Source organism: Saccopteryx bilineata, chromosome 5, assembly GCF_036850765.1.
Source record: "Saccopteryx bilineata isolate mSacBil1 chromosome 5, mSacBil1_pri_phased_curated, whole genome shotgun sequence".
NCBI lineage: Eukaryota > Metazoa > Chordata > Mammalia > Chiroptera > Emballonuridae > Saccopteryx > Saccopteryx bilineata.
This window is the reverse complement of record NC_089494.1, coordinates 205,582,588-205,598,265: the sequence shown is the minus strand read 5'-3', so window position 1 is coordinate 205,598,265 and position 15,678 is coordinate 205,582,588. Positions and strand designations below refer to the sequence as shown.

The following is a 15,678-nucleotide window of genomic DNA, read 5'->3' as shown; positions in this document are numbered from 1 at the left end:
CTGAGAAGGAAAGGGAGAACCCTTTGTTGTGTTTCCACAAGGCCAAGGTAGTTCCTCCTGCCTCCTGGTGGAGAGAACAAACAAATCACTTCTGCTTGTAGTATCACCTGCCCCAATTCTGCCGGCTGGTCTTTGAGATGACATAGCATCTTTCTCCATGACACGCAGAGCAGGAAGAGGTATTTCATGTGTCTTTATTGCATCTTCACTGTGGAGATTATGCCAGCCTGCAAACCAAAGTATAGTTTAGCAAGACAGGGACACACTTGCAGGCCCTGACCTTGGAATTCACTCTTGGTCGAACTACCCCTTTTATTACATTTACAGATGTTTGTCCCCTTCCATTTTTATAATTAAGTAGTATCTACTTCACAATAAACACAAATTGTTGCCATTGCTGCATTATGTTCTCTCCTGGTATGTAATAACTACAATTATTCTTTTACTGAATGGCACCTGGAAGTTATATTCTATTTATTCTTGGCTTTTCCATTTTTAAAAGACCCCTGCTTTCTTTGTGATTCCGAGTTATTCCATTTTTGGCATTCCCTTCCCCTAGAGAACCATTCCAGGGGTTAAAAAGTATGTTAGGAAATGATGGAGGTAGAATGCTTGCCTCATGCATTTCAGTAGTCTCACTCACCAGAAAAGGACTAACAACTGCTTCAGGTCAAATAACCCTGCGAATAAAAATAATTGAACAACAGAATTTAGGCGTGGAGTGGGGAGTGGGCTGTCTGAGTTCACGGGACCCTTTCTTGCATTTGAGGAAGCTTTCTTGCTGGCCCTTCATGAGAAAGGGAGACTGGAAGCACTTTGCCAGGAGACTCGGGAGAGTCGGGCTAGCTCCGTAACTTGCTGGATGGTGTGCACAAAGGCAGGGGCGGGGGATGCTTTTTCTTCTTCTTCTGTGGTCTTTCTCAACCTGTCATGTTTTTAATTTGCTATTTAATACGTATTGTATTCCCTCAGGTATGGCAGTACTTGCTGGGTGGGTGGAGACCTCCATGGGCTCCCTGACCTCACCCTGCTACCTGGGGCTTAGGTCACACGAACTCCCCTGGCACGGCACCCAGGTCCCCACTGTGGCAGCATTTACAGGGTGGGGTTCAGGAGCAGGATGCTGAGAACCAATCGCAGGAAGGCAGTGGGAGGCAGGGCCATGCAGTAGCCAAGGCCCCATACCCCCAGTACACACTGCATTGTCTCACTGAACTTCACTTTCAAAGCTCGGAGAGTTAGTAAGCGCTCCACACGATGACTGCAAAGCATTAACCTCTAAGGATGGGGCCCCGTCTTTGCACTGAGCCTTGACCACAGGACCCTGTATGGTTGCACTGGCCCCTATGTGACTGTACTGACACTCATGGAGTCAGACCTGGGATCAACAAGTGCAGTCCCTCAAGTCATCTTTATTTCTCTCATCTTCCAGAATCCTGTTCCTACGAAGGTCGTGTGTTTCAGGATGGGGAGGACTGGCCCCTGAGTCGGTGTGCCAAGTGCGTGTGTAGAAACGGGGCGGCCCAGTGCTTCACGGCTCAGTGCCAGCCTCTGTTTTGTAAGCAGGTAAGGAAGACAGCCTCAGAGTGGACCCTTCACAGACCGCTAACTTCACTGTGCAGGGCTTGGAGTCCCTTCTGAGATGATGTCAGGCAAGCTTTGGAAGTTTCAGAGCAGGAAGCCAAGGCTGTTTCCCTTATACTTTTGGAGACCACCGCTGAGACATTTCTTTTACCCTGAGAAGCCGTGGATAGGTCTAATTACCAACCATTTAGGCTAATTGTTACATTATGAAACTGAGCCTGGAGGGTACATGGAAAGAAGCTGCCTGCCCTAGTTGCAGATGTTCCAAAATGTCAAGCTCAACATCTGGAAAATCCAGTGATATTGACCGGGGTTGTTACTGTTGTCAGTAAGAGGTATATGCTGCTTTTTGGTGATATTTGCATGTCTTTAGGCATGATTATTAAGATGTACACTATTTAATTTTTAAAAGATAATGATTCACATTATCAAAGGATTTTATCTGGGGGGTGGTTTAAAACAGTGGGATCTTATTGTTTATTTAAAGCTGATCTAATTTTCAAAACATTAGGCTCTTCACGCAAATTTAAAAAAGAAAATCAATTGCAAATAAATGTAGTATACATGATATTTTATAGTTTTTTTACTACACAGTTTTCTGTCGGCTCCTACAGAGCTTTCTTGGCAGTTGACAGATAACCATGAAAGGAGTTTGCCTCCAGTGAAAAAATAGCTCATTTTTGATCTAAGGAAAAGCTAGAAGCCAACATTCAGTTGATACAGAGTCGTACTTTGTGTCAAATAAAACAAAAATCAATACCGTGGCATATTGTGACAATTGGGCAATATTTTTAAAGGCAGGCAAAGGCAATTAGACAAGAAATGCTAAATGCCAAATGAAAGGAAAATGTGTCTGATAGGAAGACTAGCTGGTGTTACCCACGCTGTGCTCATGTCACACCTCCCAGTTCATCATAAAGTCTTGTCCTAGCTGTAAGTTGACAGACGATCTTGGTGGAGTTGCACAATATCTAACATTTGGAGGACACTGTCGTGTTGAGCTGTTTTGATTTACACATTTCAGGGCTTAGAGCCCTTGTGAATGCAGTATAGTTAAGCAGTTTGCCAACATGACAATTAAGGAGGTAGGAAGAGAGATGGAGAGGATACCCCCTTGTGACCTTTTGCTTTAAAACTTGAAAAACTTGACCACAGACTGCATATTAGGGGGTTAATATTGGAATAATCAAAAGTACTAGTTTGCATTTTTAGAAACATTAAAGATAAATTCTAGCTTCAAATGGTAGCTTCCAACACATATAGTCTGTTTTGATTCCAAAGATGGAATTTTGTACTGTGTGTCAGAGCTGATTGATATGCAAGCATTCTGCAGTTTTGGAAATAGGTTGATTTTAATCACTCTTGCATCAGTAAGTCTATGTTTTTGTCATGGCATACTTTTTAAAAAACCACCCATCAGATTATTAAGAACTATTTTTTTGATTTAATATCAGTATTAAATATTGGATTATGTAAAGAGGTGATGTAGAATTAGTGCTTTTGATGGAAACATTATCACCACCACCATCTATCATTACCACATTATGGGCATTTATTATGTACCAATCATTAATTTTAATAGCGTTAATTAATTCACATAACAACCTTATGAAGTAGGAATTATTATTATCATCTCATTTTACAGTAGATAAAACTGAGGTACAGAGAGGTAAGTAACTTGTTTAAGGCACACAGTTAGGAAATGTCTGTGCTTCTAACTTAGGCAGTTTTATATCACAACCTTAACAGACCACACTTGACTTGTAATTTTAACCATTATGTTATATTCCCTCCCAAAATGATGAGTTTCATAGCATTTATAAAGAATATTAATCTCAATAACAATAGTTGCTAACATCATTGAGCATGATTATGAGTGTTATATATGTATTAACTCATTAAATATGAAAAAAAGTTCATCAGAAGAAATGGATTCCCAGGTCTTGAGCTCTAGAAAAATTTGATTTTTTTTTTTAAGTGAGAGGAAGGGAGATAGTGAGATAGACTCCCACATGCTCCCTGACTGGGATCCACCTAGCAACTCCATCTGGTGCCAATGCTCAAGTACTGAGGTATTTTCAGTGCCTGAGGCTGATGTGCTTGGATCAATGGAGCTATCCTCAGTGCCTGGAGCCAATGCTCAAACCATTTGAGCCATTGACTATGGGAAGGGATAAGAGAGATAAGGGGAGGAGGGAGAGGAGAGAAGCAAATGGTTGCTTCTCCTGTGTGCCCAGACTGGGAATCGAACCCAGGATATCCATATGCTGGACTGACACTTGATCCACTGAACCACTAGCCAAGGCCAAAAATTTGATTTTTAATATAAGATTTTTTAAATTATAAAAGCAATTTGTATTCATTAAGGAAGGTTTGGAAAAGGCAGAAAAACGGACAAGAAAATGATCATTCATATGATATTTCCATCATTCAAAAAGAACATGATAGCATTTTTTTTGTAAATCCTTTCAATTTTTTTTGGTAGACAAATGTTTGTTTGTTTTCATAGCTATAATCATATTTTAGAAGTTAATGATAAACCCTGATGAAAAGAGAAATTTATGTTCAAATAAGGAGTTGTTCCCTTAACAAGGGATGTAAATACTGAAATTGTTTGCTCTAAACTATTGTCCAGATGCTTGGTGAGGAGAGATCCAGCCCATCCACATTTTGTGGGTTTGTTAAAATGGCCTCTTCATTCTGATGAGAGTTGTTCCTGATGATGATACCACCAATTTTTTTTTTAATACCATCATTTTCCTGTTCCCAATATTGATTAATCTGAGTAGGTTTAATTTCATCTTCAGATATTTTGTCTTCTGAGCCCCTAAGTATTTGAGAATCATTTTCTTGTTATCTAGATTTGTGAAAGAAAATTAGGGAGATCTACAGTTTGGGATGATTATGTTCTCTTTCCTTCTCCACCCTGTAATCTTCTTTCCACTGAATTCTGCAATTTAGTGCTGGGAGGTCGGTCTGCTTTCTGTTCCACTATATTCAGCTAGTTTCACTCAGTTGGATTCTTGCAGGATGTTTCTTTATCTTTATAATTCAAACGTTTCCTCAGATCCTTCTAGGCGAGGTATCTTTTTACACATTTTGCCTAGAATATTGTGAAGCCCTTTTAGTCCATATTTTAGTTTTAGAAATGTTTTCTTCAGCTAAGGCTTTGACTAATCATTTTTGTTCCAGTTATTCTCATTTCTTCAAAAACACCTATGATTCTTAGGTTGCTCCCCTGTCTTCCCTCATTATCAATCATGTTCTCTTGCATCATTTTTTACTTTTGTCTTTCCCCTGCATCATGGAGAGAGCCTCTTCAGTTTGTATTTACTATCTCCAGTTCTGATTTTAATTTGAAGATTTCATATTAATTTTCTTTTGATTCTTCCTTATTTCTCCTTATTCTTCCTTATATCATTGGTTCATCTACTTTTTTTTTTTTTTAAATTGGATTCCAACTTAATTTTTTAATTTATTTATTTTTAGAGAGGAGAGGGAGAGAGAGAGAGAGAGAGAGAGAGAGAGGACAGAGAGAGAGAAGGGGGGAGGAGCTGGAAGCATCAACTCCCATATGTGCCTTGACCAGGCAAGCCCAGGGTTTCGAACCGGCAACCTCAGCATTTCCAGGTTGACGCTTTATCCACTGCGCCACCACAGGTCAGGCTGGTTCATCTACTTTTTTATCCTAATGCTTATTCTTTTTTTATTGCTTCCTGCTTCTTTTTAATAAAAACTGCATTTTCTTAAATCTTATCAAGTTTTAAAATGGCCTTTAAATCTTTTGTTTTAGATCTGTATAGTGTTCACAAATCTGTTCTTTCTCTGAATCTTCAGAATGTTATTCTTTTCACCTGTTCTTCAGGGTTTCCCCCCAAGTTCATTTCTTTCTGTTTACTCATCCTCGATCAAAAGAAATCTAACCATACCTACTGCTTGAAAGCTGCCAGATGCTGCCTTGGCAAGTTCCCCTTCTTGAAACCTTAGCCAGATGCTCTGTAATGCGCATGTCCTCCTGGTCCAAGGGTCTGGCCAGTTCCTAATCCCACTGCCCAGCCCTCTTACATCCTGAATGCATGAAACAAAAACTGTAATCTCTACTTTGAACTGCTGCAAAGGGCACTGTCTATCTCTCTCAAGTAATTATATGCTTTACATTCGGGATGTCCTCCTCCCTTCATACCTGCTTTTTATCACTCCCTCTACCTCCCCCAACACACATACTTCCCACCCTTTTTAAAAATTGATAAGTTCTGACTAGAGGTGGAAAGAAAGATACTTAGGCATCCCGACTGCCTCAGACAGCAGAGCCACACACTGGAGGAGTGATGACCATGTTGTGTTTAACACAGGAAGAGAGAGAGTAGGGAAGACACGATGGTTCTTGTTTCTATTTAGGCTTTTACAAAGCACAGGAATGCTTTGTCTTATGGTCTGTGGGACTTCCTCTTGGCCATGGCAGGAGGTTGGTTGTTCTGCTGTTTGGTGATGGAAGTTTTATGTCTTTATCTTCAGAGGTATCACAGTGGGAAGATATTTTAATCCAGAGCTGTTAGCTATCCTACACTATAAACTTCTTTACCTTATTTTTATTTAATGAATATGGAAAACCATAATTAAATATATCCAAAATGGTAGTTTGAACCAAAGTTGTAATGTCATTAATCATATACATACATATTTTTTTATTGGACTCCTCTGATAACTGAGGATAACATATTCAACATGGAGTTAGCCAGCTTTTCCACATAGTAAAAAGTTTCAGCTTTGCATGCCATTCAGTTGGGACAGCTACTCAACTCTGCCATTGTATTACAAAACCAGCTATAGATAATGTGCAAGTGAATGGATATGGTTGTGTTCCAATAAAACTGAAGTTACAAAAACAGGTGGAGGGCTGGATTTGGCCCACAGTCCATAGTTTGCTGGCCCATGTATTAAACTGTATGTTTGGAAGGGCAAATCTAGTAGACCAGGATGATAGGATACAGGTGTCTGGTAGCAACAGAAGTGCATGGTAAAAAGCTGTGCCCATGTCTCTCACCCACCCCACTGCTCACCTTCTTGTGGGCTTCTCCAGTTTAGTTTATGAAGCATCAGCTCAGATGGGATCTCACCATTCAATCATATAGTTATCTTGTATCCTAGAATATTTTCTCTTTACATGCTTTTTCTTCCTTCCCTTGTTGGTCAATATTTGTGATGAAATCTTCTGCTTCTGTCAATAAATTATATAATTAGGTATTGTCAATAAGAGTTGAAAAGACTGATTTTCCCTGTACCAACCTCTATCTCAGTAATTCCTCCCTCCCCCATACTCTCTTGTTGACTCTGTTACAGTACTTGGGTTTAGTCCAGATTGGTTAAGACAGATTGATGCTAACTCTGTTTCTTCTCAGGAATTGCTCCTATTGACTTAATGTTGTATAAGTTTGTTTACTTCAATAAAGGAACTGAAAAGTGTGATATCAGATAAACCTTTATTTTATTCCTCACTGAAATTTCATTAAACTAAAGAGATCTGAGATCAAGAAATCCTCAGTGATTTTAGTATGACCAGGCAGTGGCACAGTGGATAGAGCATCCACCTGGGACGTAGAGGACCCAGGTTCAAAACCACGAGATTGCCAGCTTGAGCCTGGGCTCATGCAGCTTGAGCGTGGGCTTGCCAGCTTGAGTGCAGGGTTGCCAGCTTGAGCATGGGATCATAGACAGGACCCCAGGGTCACTGGCTTGAGCAAGGGGTCACTGGCTTGGCTGGAGTTCCCCAAATTCCCCATCAAGGCACATATGAGAAAGCAATCAGTGAACAACTAAGGTGCTGCAATTGTGAGTTGATGTTTCTCATCTCTCTCCCTTCCTGTCTCTCTGTCCCTCTCTCTCTCTTAAAAAAAAAGGCTCAATGATTTCAATCCATGTCCAATTTTCACATGCTCTGTTAAACATCATTGATCATAATATTTTGCATATAGAATCAAAAGAAACAAAATAACTAAAAGCTTAGTGATTCAGGTGTTTGAAATAAATCCTGTTTGATAGTAGCACATTAATCTAACTCATCATATGTAATTGGAGTTAAGGAACTACTGAAGTATAACCAGAACTTTCTAAGAAAAATTTAGGTTATTTAACAATCCCCCCCCCCATCCCTGCCAAGTACATCAATCTTTTTTTCCTTGCAGAATGAATACAGAGTAACCATGATACTAAAATCTCATTTTCTGCTTCTAATAAGAGAAGGAAGTCACTGTAATGGAGGTGTCCTCTATATAAGATCTACTGCTTCTTAGTCATTGAAACTTGGTTTGTTCTGACCCTCCTTCCGCTGCTTTTAATTTGTCGATCTTCCTGCCCTTCAAGAAGGTTGTAGTGATAAGTCAAAGTGAGAAGCTGACTTTTTGGCATTAGTAAGGAGACTGTGAAAGTTCTCCATAGAGCAGCAGAGACAGGTGGTCTGACATTCTGGGGTTGAGGTGGGATGTTAGAGGTGAATAAGCACTAGCTGATTTCCAGATATCTAGAGATATGATTAATTTTTTTTATGTTAAGGACCTCCCTAATGCATGTATGTAAATGTCTGGATTCACATAAAGATGCAAAAAAAATAGTGAAGTAGTGTATGAGAGATACCTTCTCTTTGAATTCATAGAGGTGACTCTGTGAAGAGTGTAAACGTGCTTAGGTATTGGTATGATTAGTGATCTGAGCATCCACTACTGACTATCTGCTATTACCAGATCAGCTATGTGACCTTGGGTGGGTCACATAACCTCTCTGGTCTTTTCTTATTTGTAAAGCAGGGATAAGAACATCTACTTCATACAGTCCTTGTAAAGCACTTAAAACAGTGCCTGGCAAACACTAAGTACTGTGATTATTGTTATGGTTATTATTATTTGTGCTTTTGTTTATTCTTAGAAGAGGATAGGACTTAATGAATGTGCAGACTTCTTAATAGTCACACTGACCTTGGAAGTGCTAATTCTTATCAAAGCACTAGAGTACTAGTAGGTACTAAACGAGAGGGAATTCCTGTCTATGGACACGTGAGGACAAGACTCAGTTGGCTATGAATAAAATTTTCCTACTTTTATGGATTTTATTAATGTTTCCTTTCTGGGTATTAAGGATGAAACTGCAGTTCGAGTTCCCGGAAAATGTTGTCCACAGTGCTCTTCCCGATCCTGCACTGCTGCTGGCCACGTCTACAAGGTAACCTTTGATGTACTCCATGTAGGTGTTTTGACATACGTCTTCACACATCTTCTCTTCACTCTTCCAACCACTGTACCTCCTGCCCTCATGTCTGACTCTTTGCCAGAATTAGTAACTCAGTGCATCAACAACTTTTTTCTTCTCTACATGAAAAGTCTTTATGAAAAAAAATTAAACTGGTGGGGATTAGAAATAAAAGGAATGTGCTGGCAAGCTGCGCCTAGTTCATGAACCTTGTGAACTTACAGTTCATACATCTTGAAGGGAGAAAAGGACTATCATTGGTTACTATCAGTTTACACTTAGGCTGGAGGCTCTGGGAGTGCCTGTCTGCTTTGGTTAGTTTTTATGTACTGATATCCAGAGACAGCGTCCCTTTGCCTTACGCTGGGGAAGGGGGCACAAGGGTGGTAGATGAGAGAGGGAAGGGAGGCAAGGAACTGGTGGTAGTGAATCCTGCAGACTTCAAAGTACTATTGGGGCAGTCTGAATGCCTATCTAATAGATAGTAGGCATAATAACATCAGTTATAGTAGGCATAAATAAACATCGGTTCAACAAAGAGAATAAATCAATGAATATGCTGTGTTAGGAGTGCCTAGCTGAGTCAAAAGAAGGTTATATTATTCAAAAATAAAGAACATATTAAAAATAAACCCAACCACTTCTCTTGCTTGTCAGCCACGCTGAGGAAGACTAAATAGAAATCGGAATTATGACTCTCAGTGGAGAATCTGGAACTGAATATTAGAGGGTGGTGTCAGAAATTATAGATGGACCACATGAAATCTGAATGAAAATAACTGATTGGGGAAAGATTTTTGTGTGAGTAGCTCTGTTCTGTCCAATACAATAGCCATGTCTGTGCTAGATTAATTTCTCATGGAAGAGATAGCCTCTGTACTTGTTATGGTGTTTTGGGCTGCAAGTAACAGAAATACTCCTCTAAAAGTAGCTAAAGTGAAAACATTTATTATATAACAGGAAGTCCAGAGGTAGGGCAGCTGTAGGGTTGATTAATTCGGGTTCAGTGATGTCAAGGATCTATACCTCTTTTGGTCTTTCTCCCCTGCCATCCTCAGCATGTGGCGTTTGCCTTCTGTCCAGTCTGCTGCAGTCCCCGAGGTGGCTGCCTCGGCTGCAGGCAGCTTATCCTCACATAAGCATTACTAAAGGCTGGTGGAAGAAAGGAGTGGGCTTCTTGCATGGGAGAAGAGTCTTCTTGACCTCTACCTCTCTAGCCAACTTCCCCTTGGTCCCTTCAGTCAGCATCGGGACAGTGTGTGCCCTAGCTGTAGGGGAAGCTGGGAAAACAAGTATGTAGGAGAGAGAACTGTGTCGCCCAGCAAAGAAGAACCAAAAAATGACCATTGATTAGCCAACAAACAGGGTCTTCCTGTTCATCTTCTGTGTCCCGGCACAGGCCAAGCCCTCCGCACTTCTGTGGGGTGAATAGAATGGAAACACAATTAATCCAGAGGTCCTTGTGGGCATTTATTGACTTTGTTCTTAGAGGTTGTATCACCTAAATGATATCATTTCTCAAAGAGTACATTCGATGTGGCTGAATTAAAAATTGTAATAAAAGATTGTGTCTATGTGCCTGTGTTTCTATCTGATATACGTGACTTTTGATTTCCCCCCTTTTTTCCCCTTCTTTACTCAGCATGGTGAACAGTGGAACGAAAATGCCTGTACCACGTGCATATGTGACCGGGGTGAGGTCCGGTGCCATCAGCAAACCTGCCCTCCACTAAGGTGTGAAAAGGTATTGAAAGTGTGTAGCTTGATTTTCAAAGTTTTATTCTGGGTTACTTAAGAGATGCATTTTTTAGAGCCCTGGCCAGGTAGGTCAGTTGGTTAGAGCATCAACCTGCTATGTCAAGGTTGCAGGTTGGACCTCTGGTCAGAGCACATACAAAACCAATCAATGAATGCATAAATAAATGGAACAACAAATCAGTGTCTCTCTTTCTTCTCCATCTCCTTCTCTCCCTTTTCTCCTTTTTCTCTCTAAAAAATCAATCAATTAAAAAATGTGTTTCTTAGTCCAGTATGTCCTTTAAAAGAATAAAAAGTTTTATAAAGTTTATAGTATATTAGATAAAGATATGAACGATCTGTTTCCCAGCAAGGAAGGTTACGGTGGAGGGGACTTCCTCAGCTGGGTGGGTGGGGAAAGAACAGAGGACAGTGGTGTGCCATGTCCTCGACCCTGGCTCGGGTGTTTCAGGCCCTCCTGAGCACTGCCCTTCACCCAGCATGCTCTGTTTCCTCAGGGTCAGAGAAGGGCTCGGCGGCACGGGGAGTGCTGTGAGGAGTGTGTGTCCCCTGCTGGAAGCTGCTCACACACTGGGATTGTGCGGTACCAGGATGAAATGTGGAAGGGTCTGGCCTGTGAGTTCTGCGTGTGCGACCGTGGCCAAGTGACCTGCCACTCCGGAGAGTGTGCCAAGGTGGAGTGTGCCCAGGTAAGACGCAAAGGCATTCCCACCTGGGCTGGAGTAGCACTCTCCACTGGGATAGGTGGAGAGTGCCCAGGTAAGACGCAAAGGCATTCCCACCTGGGCTGGAGTAGCACTCTCCACTGGGATAGGTGGGCCCTCACCTCTTCCTTGCTTCCTGGCAGCAGAGGGGACCACCAGGTTGACTTCTCACATTTCAAGGAGCCTTCTTTTAGAACAAAGATTCTGTGGTATCAAAGTAAATGTCACTGTTTGTTCAGACTGCCTTGGGACAGTCCCCTGGAGCTTTTAGCTCCCAGTGCAGCTGGTCAGATTAGAAGCTCTGCGATAGACACATGAAAGGAAAGGACAGGACAGGGGACATTAGCCTGTCAGCCAGCGTGGCTGGACCTCATGCTGGTGGCCTGCCTCTCGGCCGAGGCTGTGGAGCCGAGTCCGTGCGCACAGGTGGCTCGGCGTGGGCGGCGGCCGCACGGCAGTATGTAAGCAGCGAGGGGAGCTGCTTCTGTGGCTCAGGAAAGAGAATAAAATGGTTTTGGTTTTTGTTTTAAGTGGGAAGGAACCCTAAGTAATTAACTGTGGATCTCTTTTGACTTCTGCTGTCTGCTGAATTTCTAGAAGCATCTCACAAAGTAGCCTCTGTTTGGACCCAGTATACTGTAGGGAACTTGTTTTCTCTCTCGGGACTCGGTTTTTACCCACTGCAAAACAAGCAGCTCTTAAAGCTGTCTCTTTCCCCCTCACCACTCCCATCCGCCCCACCAGTCACCCTCAGGGTTGGGAACTTGAGACACTGGGGAGAGCTGAGGTGCTGGGTGTCTGTCTGGGAAGCCATTTTTCTTTCTAGCTCTTCTTCCCCACATTTCAGGGCCCCCAACACTGAGTCCAAGGAGGAACAGCCTTTCAAACCAGGCTGTCAGTGACGGGGTTGTTTTTCATTTTGCCTCCGACTTCTAAGTCCTGGCAGAGCTGAGACATGTTTCAGTAAGAAGGGTCTTCTTGCAGATTTATGTCCACCCCCCCCCACCGCCTTTTTATTTCTTCTCTTTCTTTATTGGGGGAGTCAGAATGGTTGGATGAAGATGAGAAAAACCCCGATCAGGGCTCGTTTCTTCCTCCCCCGCTCAGGCCGAGGCTGGGCTCCCTGGCCTCGGCAGTCTGCCCAGAGGAGGCTGGGTGATCTTCCAAGGCCAAGAAGTGATTATCTTCCAAGGTTTTACTTTGTCTCAGATCTTTGGGTTTATGGAAAACGTGGAAGAGGTAATCCTGGTGGGTGACATCCTTCAGCCACCTATTACGTCAGGTCTGAACAAAGAGTCGCACTCACAGAAAATAATTGAATTCACGACCGTCAATGTCAGTGACTTTCCAAGTGCTTTCCTGCCGTGACACCTACCCGTGGCAGCGGAAGCCAGGTCTCCTTCTCTGTTCTGAGGAAAATGAGGAGCAACTGCTGACATACGTGGAAGGAGCCTCAGGATTCCCCAAGTCACCCCATCACAACACCTCATCGCTTTGCACTTCCGTCTCCCACCTCCAGCTCATTTTATGAATTGAGGAGCTCTAATGGTTTCTAGCTTATTTCTTCACATCTTTCATTAACTAAATTGCTTTCTTCCAGATTACTTCCGTGTTCTTACGTTTCTTTTAAGGCGCTGGCTTCTAAACTGTAAACACTATCAGAAGTGAAATTCTAAAAAAATGTAATCTTACAAAGAATATCCTTTTACCTTATTTCTATGCCATACTGGTAAATAATGACCTTGGTTAAGGACCTTGGAAAAGCCTGGGCATACCAACTTCCCAGTTTCTGTTTACTCAGAGATACAAAGATGAATAAGACACATTTCTGCCTTAAGAGTTCCCAAGCTTAGAGGAAGTCAGATACATAAACAGAAATTATAATACGCAGTGGCACCAACAATTATGGAAGTGTAAATTAAATGCATTATGAGCATCTGAAGAAAATAACTTCATCTGCCAAGGGGAGCAGTGAAAATATACTACTGGTGTTTTTAATCAATATGATCCCACTTGCTGCCTTTTCTAAAATATCAAGGTCATTAAGTTTCTAATCTTGGAAGCCAGGGGAGGATTAAGTCTAAGTGTTTGCACATTCACGAAGATGCATAAATGTAAACACTTAGAAGAAGAGGCAAATGATGCAGCTTCACAACTGTAATAATTATCATACTGGTTATCAACAGCAATATTCTGAATAGCGTTGGAATTGGCACACGATTTTTCTTTAAAAAGAAGAAAATGGTACGACCCGTGTTTTTGATATATCAAACCAAATCCCTAGAAGACATTGGGACATAAATAAATCAATGGAATAGCACAACATGATGATTTTCATTTTCTATATTTTGTGTTACCTTTGAAGATGAATTCAGACAAAGAAGTCAAATTACCCTTTTTTCATTTTAAAGGACCTAGCATTCATACAGGGCGAGGCAAAAGTAGGTTTACAGTTGTGAGTACATGAAAGAGTTTATTCTTACATTATTATTTATTAATTATTGTGTTATTCTTCATACAAACAACTGTAAACCTTCTTTTGCTAGACCCTGCATATGAGACATAAAACTGCGGGGGGGGGATTGATCGAAGCTTGTAGAAGAATTCATGAAAGAGGGTAGACACGCTATAATGTGAGGCGCCTTTCCCTTCTCCAGTAGAACAAGAACCTCTCAGAAGAGAGTGTCCTTGTCCCCTGGGCCGGTCTGTGGCAGCACCGAGACTTTTGTCTGGCGGGTGACTATAGTTGTGATTCGTTGGAAAGGGGTTGGCGGATCTCATCTGGCCTCTGCAGCCGAACCCTCTGACAAAGAAAATAATTAGTTTTCTTCACAAAGCAGTTTTTCTCAAAGCAAAAATCCAAAGCTAATTGGAGCAAGCTGCCCACCGCAGTGAAATGACACCATTTGGGGCATCCAGGCTCCTTCTATAAATAACAGATCTCTTTAGAACTTCCCGCCTCACCAAAACTGAAACCTTGCTCCCTAGGAGCAGGGCTTGCTGTCACTACAGGGGCACGTGAAGACCCAGAGCAGTACCTTCTTTTCTTTCTTGGGTGATGCGGGCTCCAATTTCAGTTTTTTGTCTCTGTACTGTAGCAGGCACTCGAGAATCTCATGCATTTTATCTTTAATAAAATGACACCTACTGTGTCTCGTTTTAAAACATTGTTTTAAGCAACTGAGATTACATGTCTCTAAACCCCTTCATATGCTTTGAAAGCAGTTTCACTGTATTTCTGGGCTATGCCTTCCCTACTAGCTCATTTGTCTCGTTTCTGCAAAACAATTTATATGTAAATACATCTGCTCTGTGTAGCACCCAGGGCTCCCACTGGCCTCTGATTGGCATTAGATTTTGATGGCCAGTGGTCTGTAGAACGCTCTTCTTTTTGAAATCACTTTTTAGACATTGTAATAAGTTGCAATCATTCATGTATTTTTGTGTTTCTTTGAAAAGTTTGTTTTCGTTCATTAAAATAATATATTTTCATTTTAGGAAATTGAAAACTGAAAAGCAGAAGAGGGTTTCAGATCCATTCAGAATGCTATAATTCAGAGCAACCAATGCTATTTCTATATATAATTTTTTTCATGCACAGCATTTTAAACATAAAATATCATTGTGATTATTCTGTTTGTTATCTTACATGATTCAGTTTTTACCTAACATGGTTTCTGCACTTTAAATGTAATATAGATCTCAAATTAAATATTGTCTTCATTTAAAAAAATATCGCCATTCTTTAGAAAATAGATAAATCTTTTCCAAGTGGAAAGTGCTTTAAAGAACATTCTTTAGCTCATAGATATTAGATGTTAGTATACAAAAAATTGTAAACAGATTATATTTTTGACAAGAGATTCCCTGAGAACTGCAGTGGAATTATATGTTCTAAATTATAAAATTCAGAATTATTTAATTTTTTATAGTAAGCATTTGTTATTTTGTAAAAAAATAAAAATTTTGAAATTGTTGATATTGGAAATTTAAAACAAGACTTTGAAAGTTAAACATCTACCTTACTAGTGTGAAATTTCTTTCCTTCCTCTTACAATTTTTAAAATAGTGATTATGTAAGTTCGAAAACAGTTACAAAATACTGAATAGCAATTAGTGTTCTACTGTTTAATACATGCCTGAAACTACCTTTGTGCATAAACGGTTGTGTCTGATGTTGTATTCAAGGAAAGATGTTGGTTTGATTTGGACACTGTGATTGAAACCAAATCACAAGTTCAAACCTTGTGTATTTAAGAAAGCCTGATCCTTTTCTGAAACTCATAACTTTCCAAGAATGTAACATTAACCTTGGGCATTCTTGTTATTCATGGGTAGGAAATCATGGAGGAACTTGTGAATAAATCTCACTAGAAGTGGAAAGAAAAAGCGT

General features: G+C 40.9%; 1 protein-coding gene across 2 annotated transcripts in view; it reads left to right on the top strand.

Annotated features, from left to right (window-relative positions):
* The window catches only part of FRAS1 (Fraser extracellular matrix complex subunit 1), a 514,100-nt gene that overhangs the window by 207,766 nt on the left and 290,656 nt on the right, over nt 1–15,678 (top strand). For both annotated transcript variants that reach the window (XM_066279180.1, XM_066279181.1), the window contains 4 exons: nt 1,433–1,566; nt 8,713–8,796; nt 10,466–10,567; nt 11,079–11,270. In XM_066279180.1, the coding sequence (XP_066135277.1) occupies nt 1,433–1,566; nt 8,713–8,796; nt 10,466–10,567; nt 11,079–11,270 (512 nt within the window). The remainder of the gene's footprint in view (nt 1–1,432; nt 1,567–8,712; nt 8,797–10,465; nt 10,568–11,078; nt 11,271–15,678) is intronic.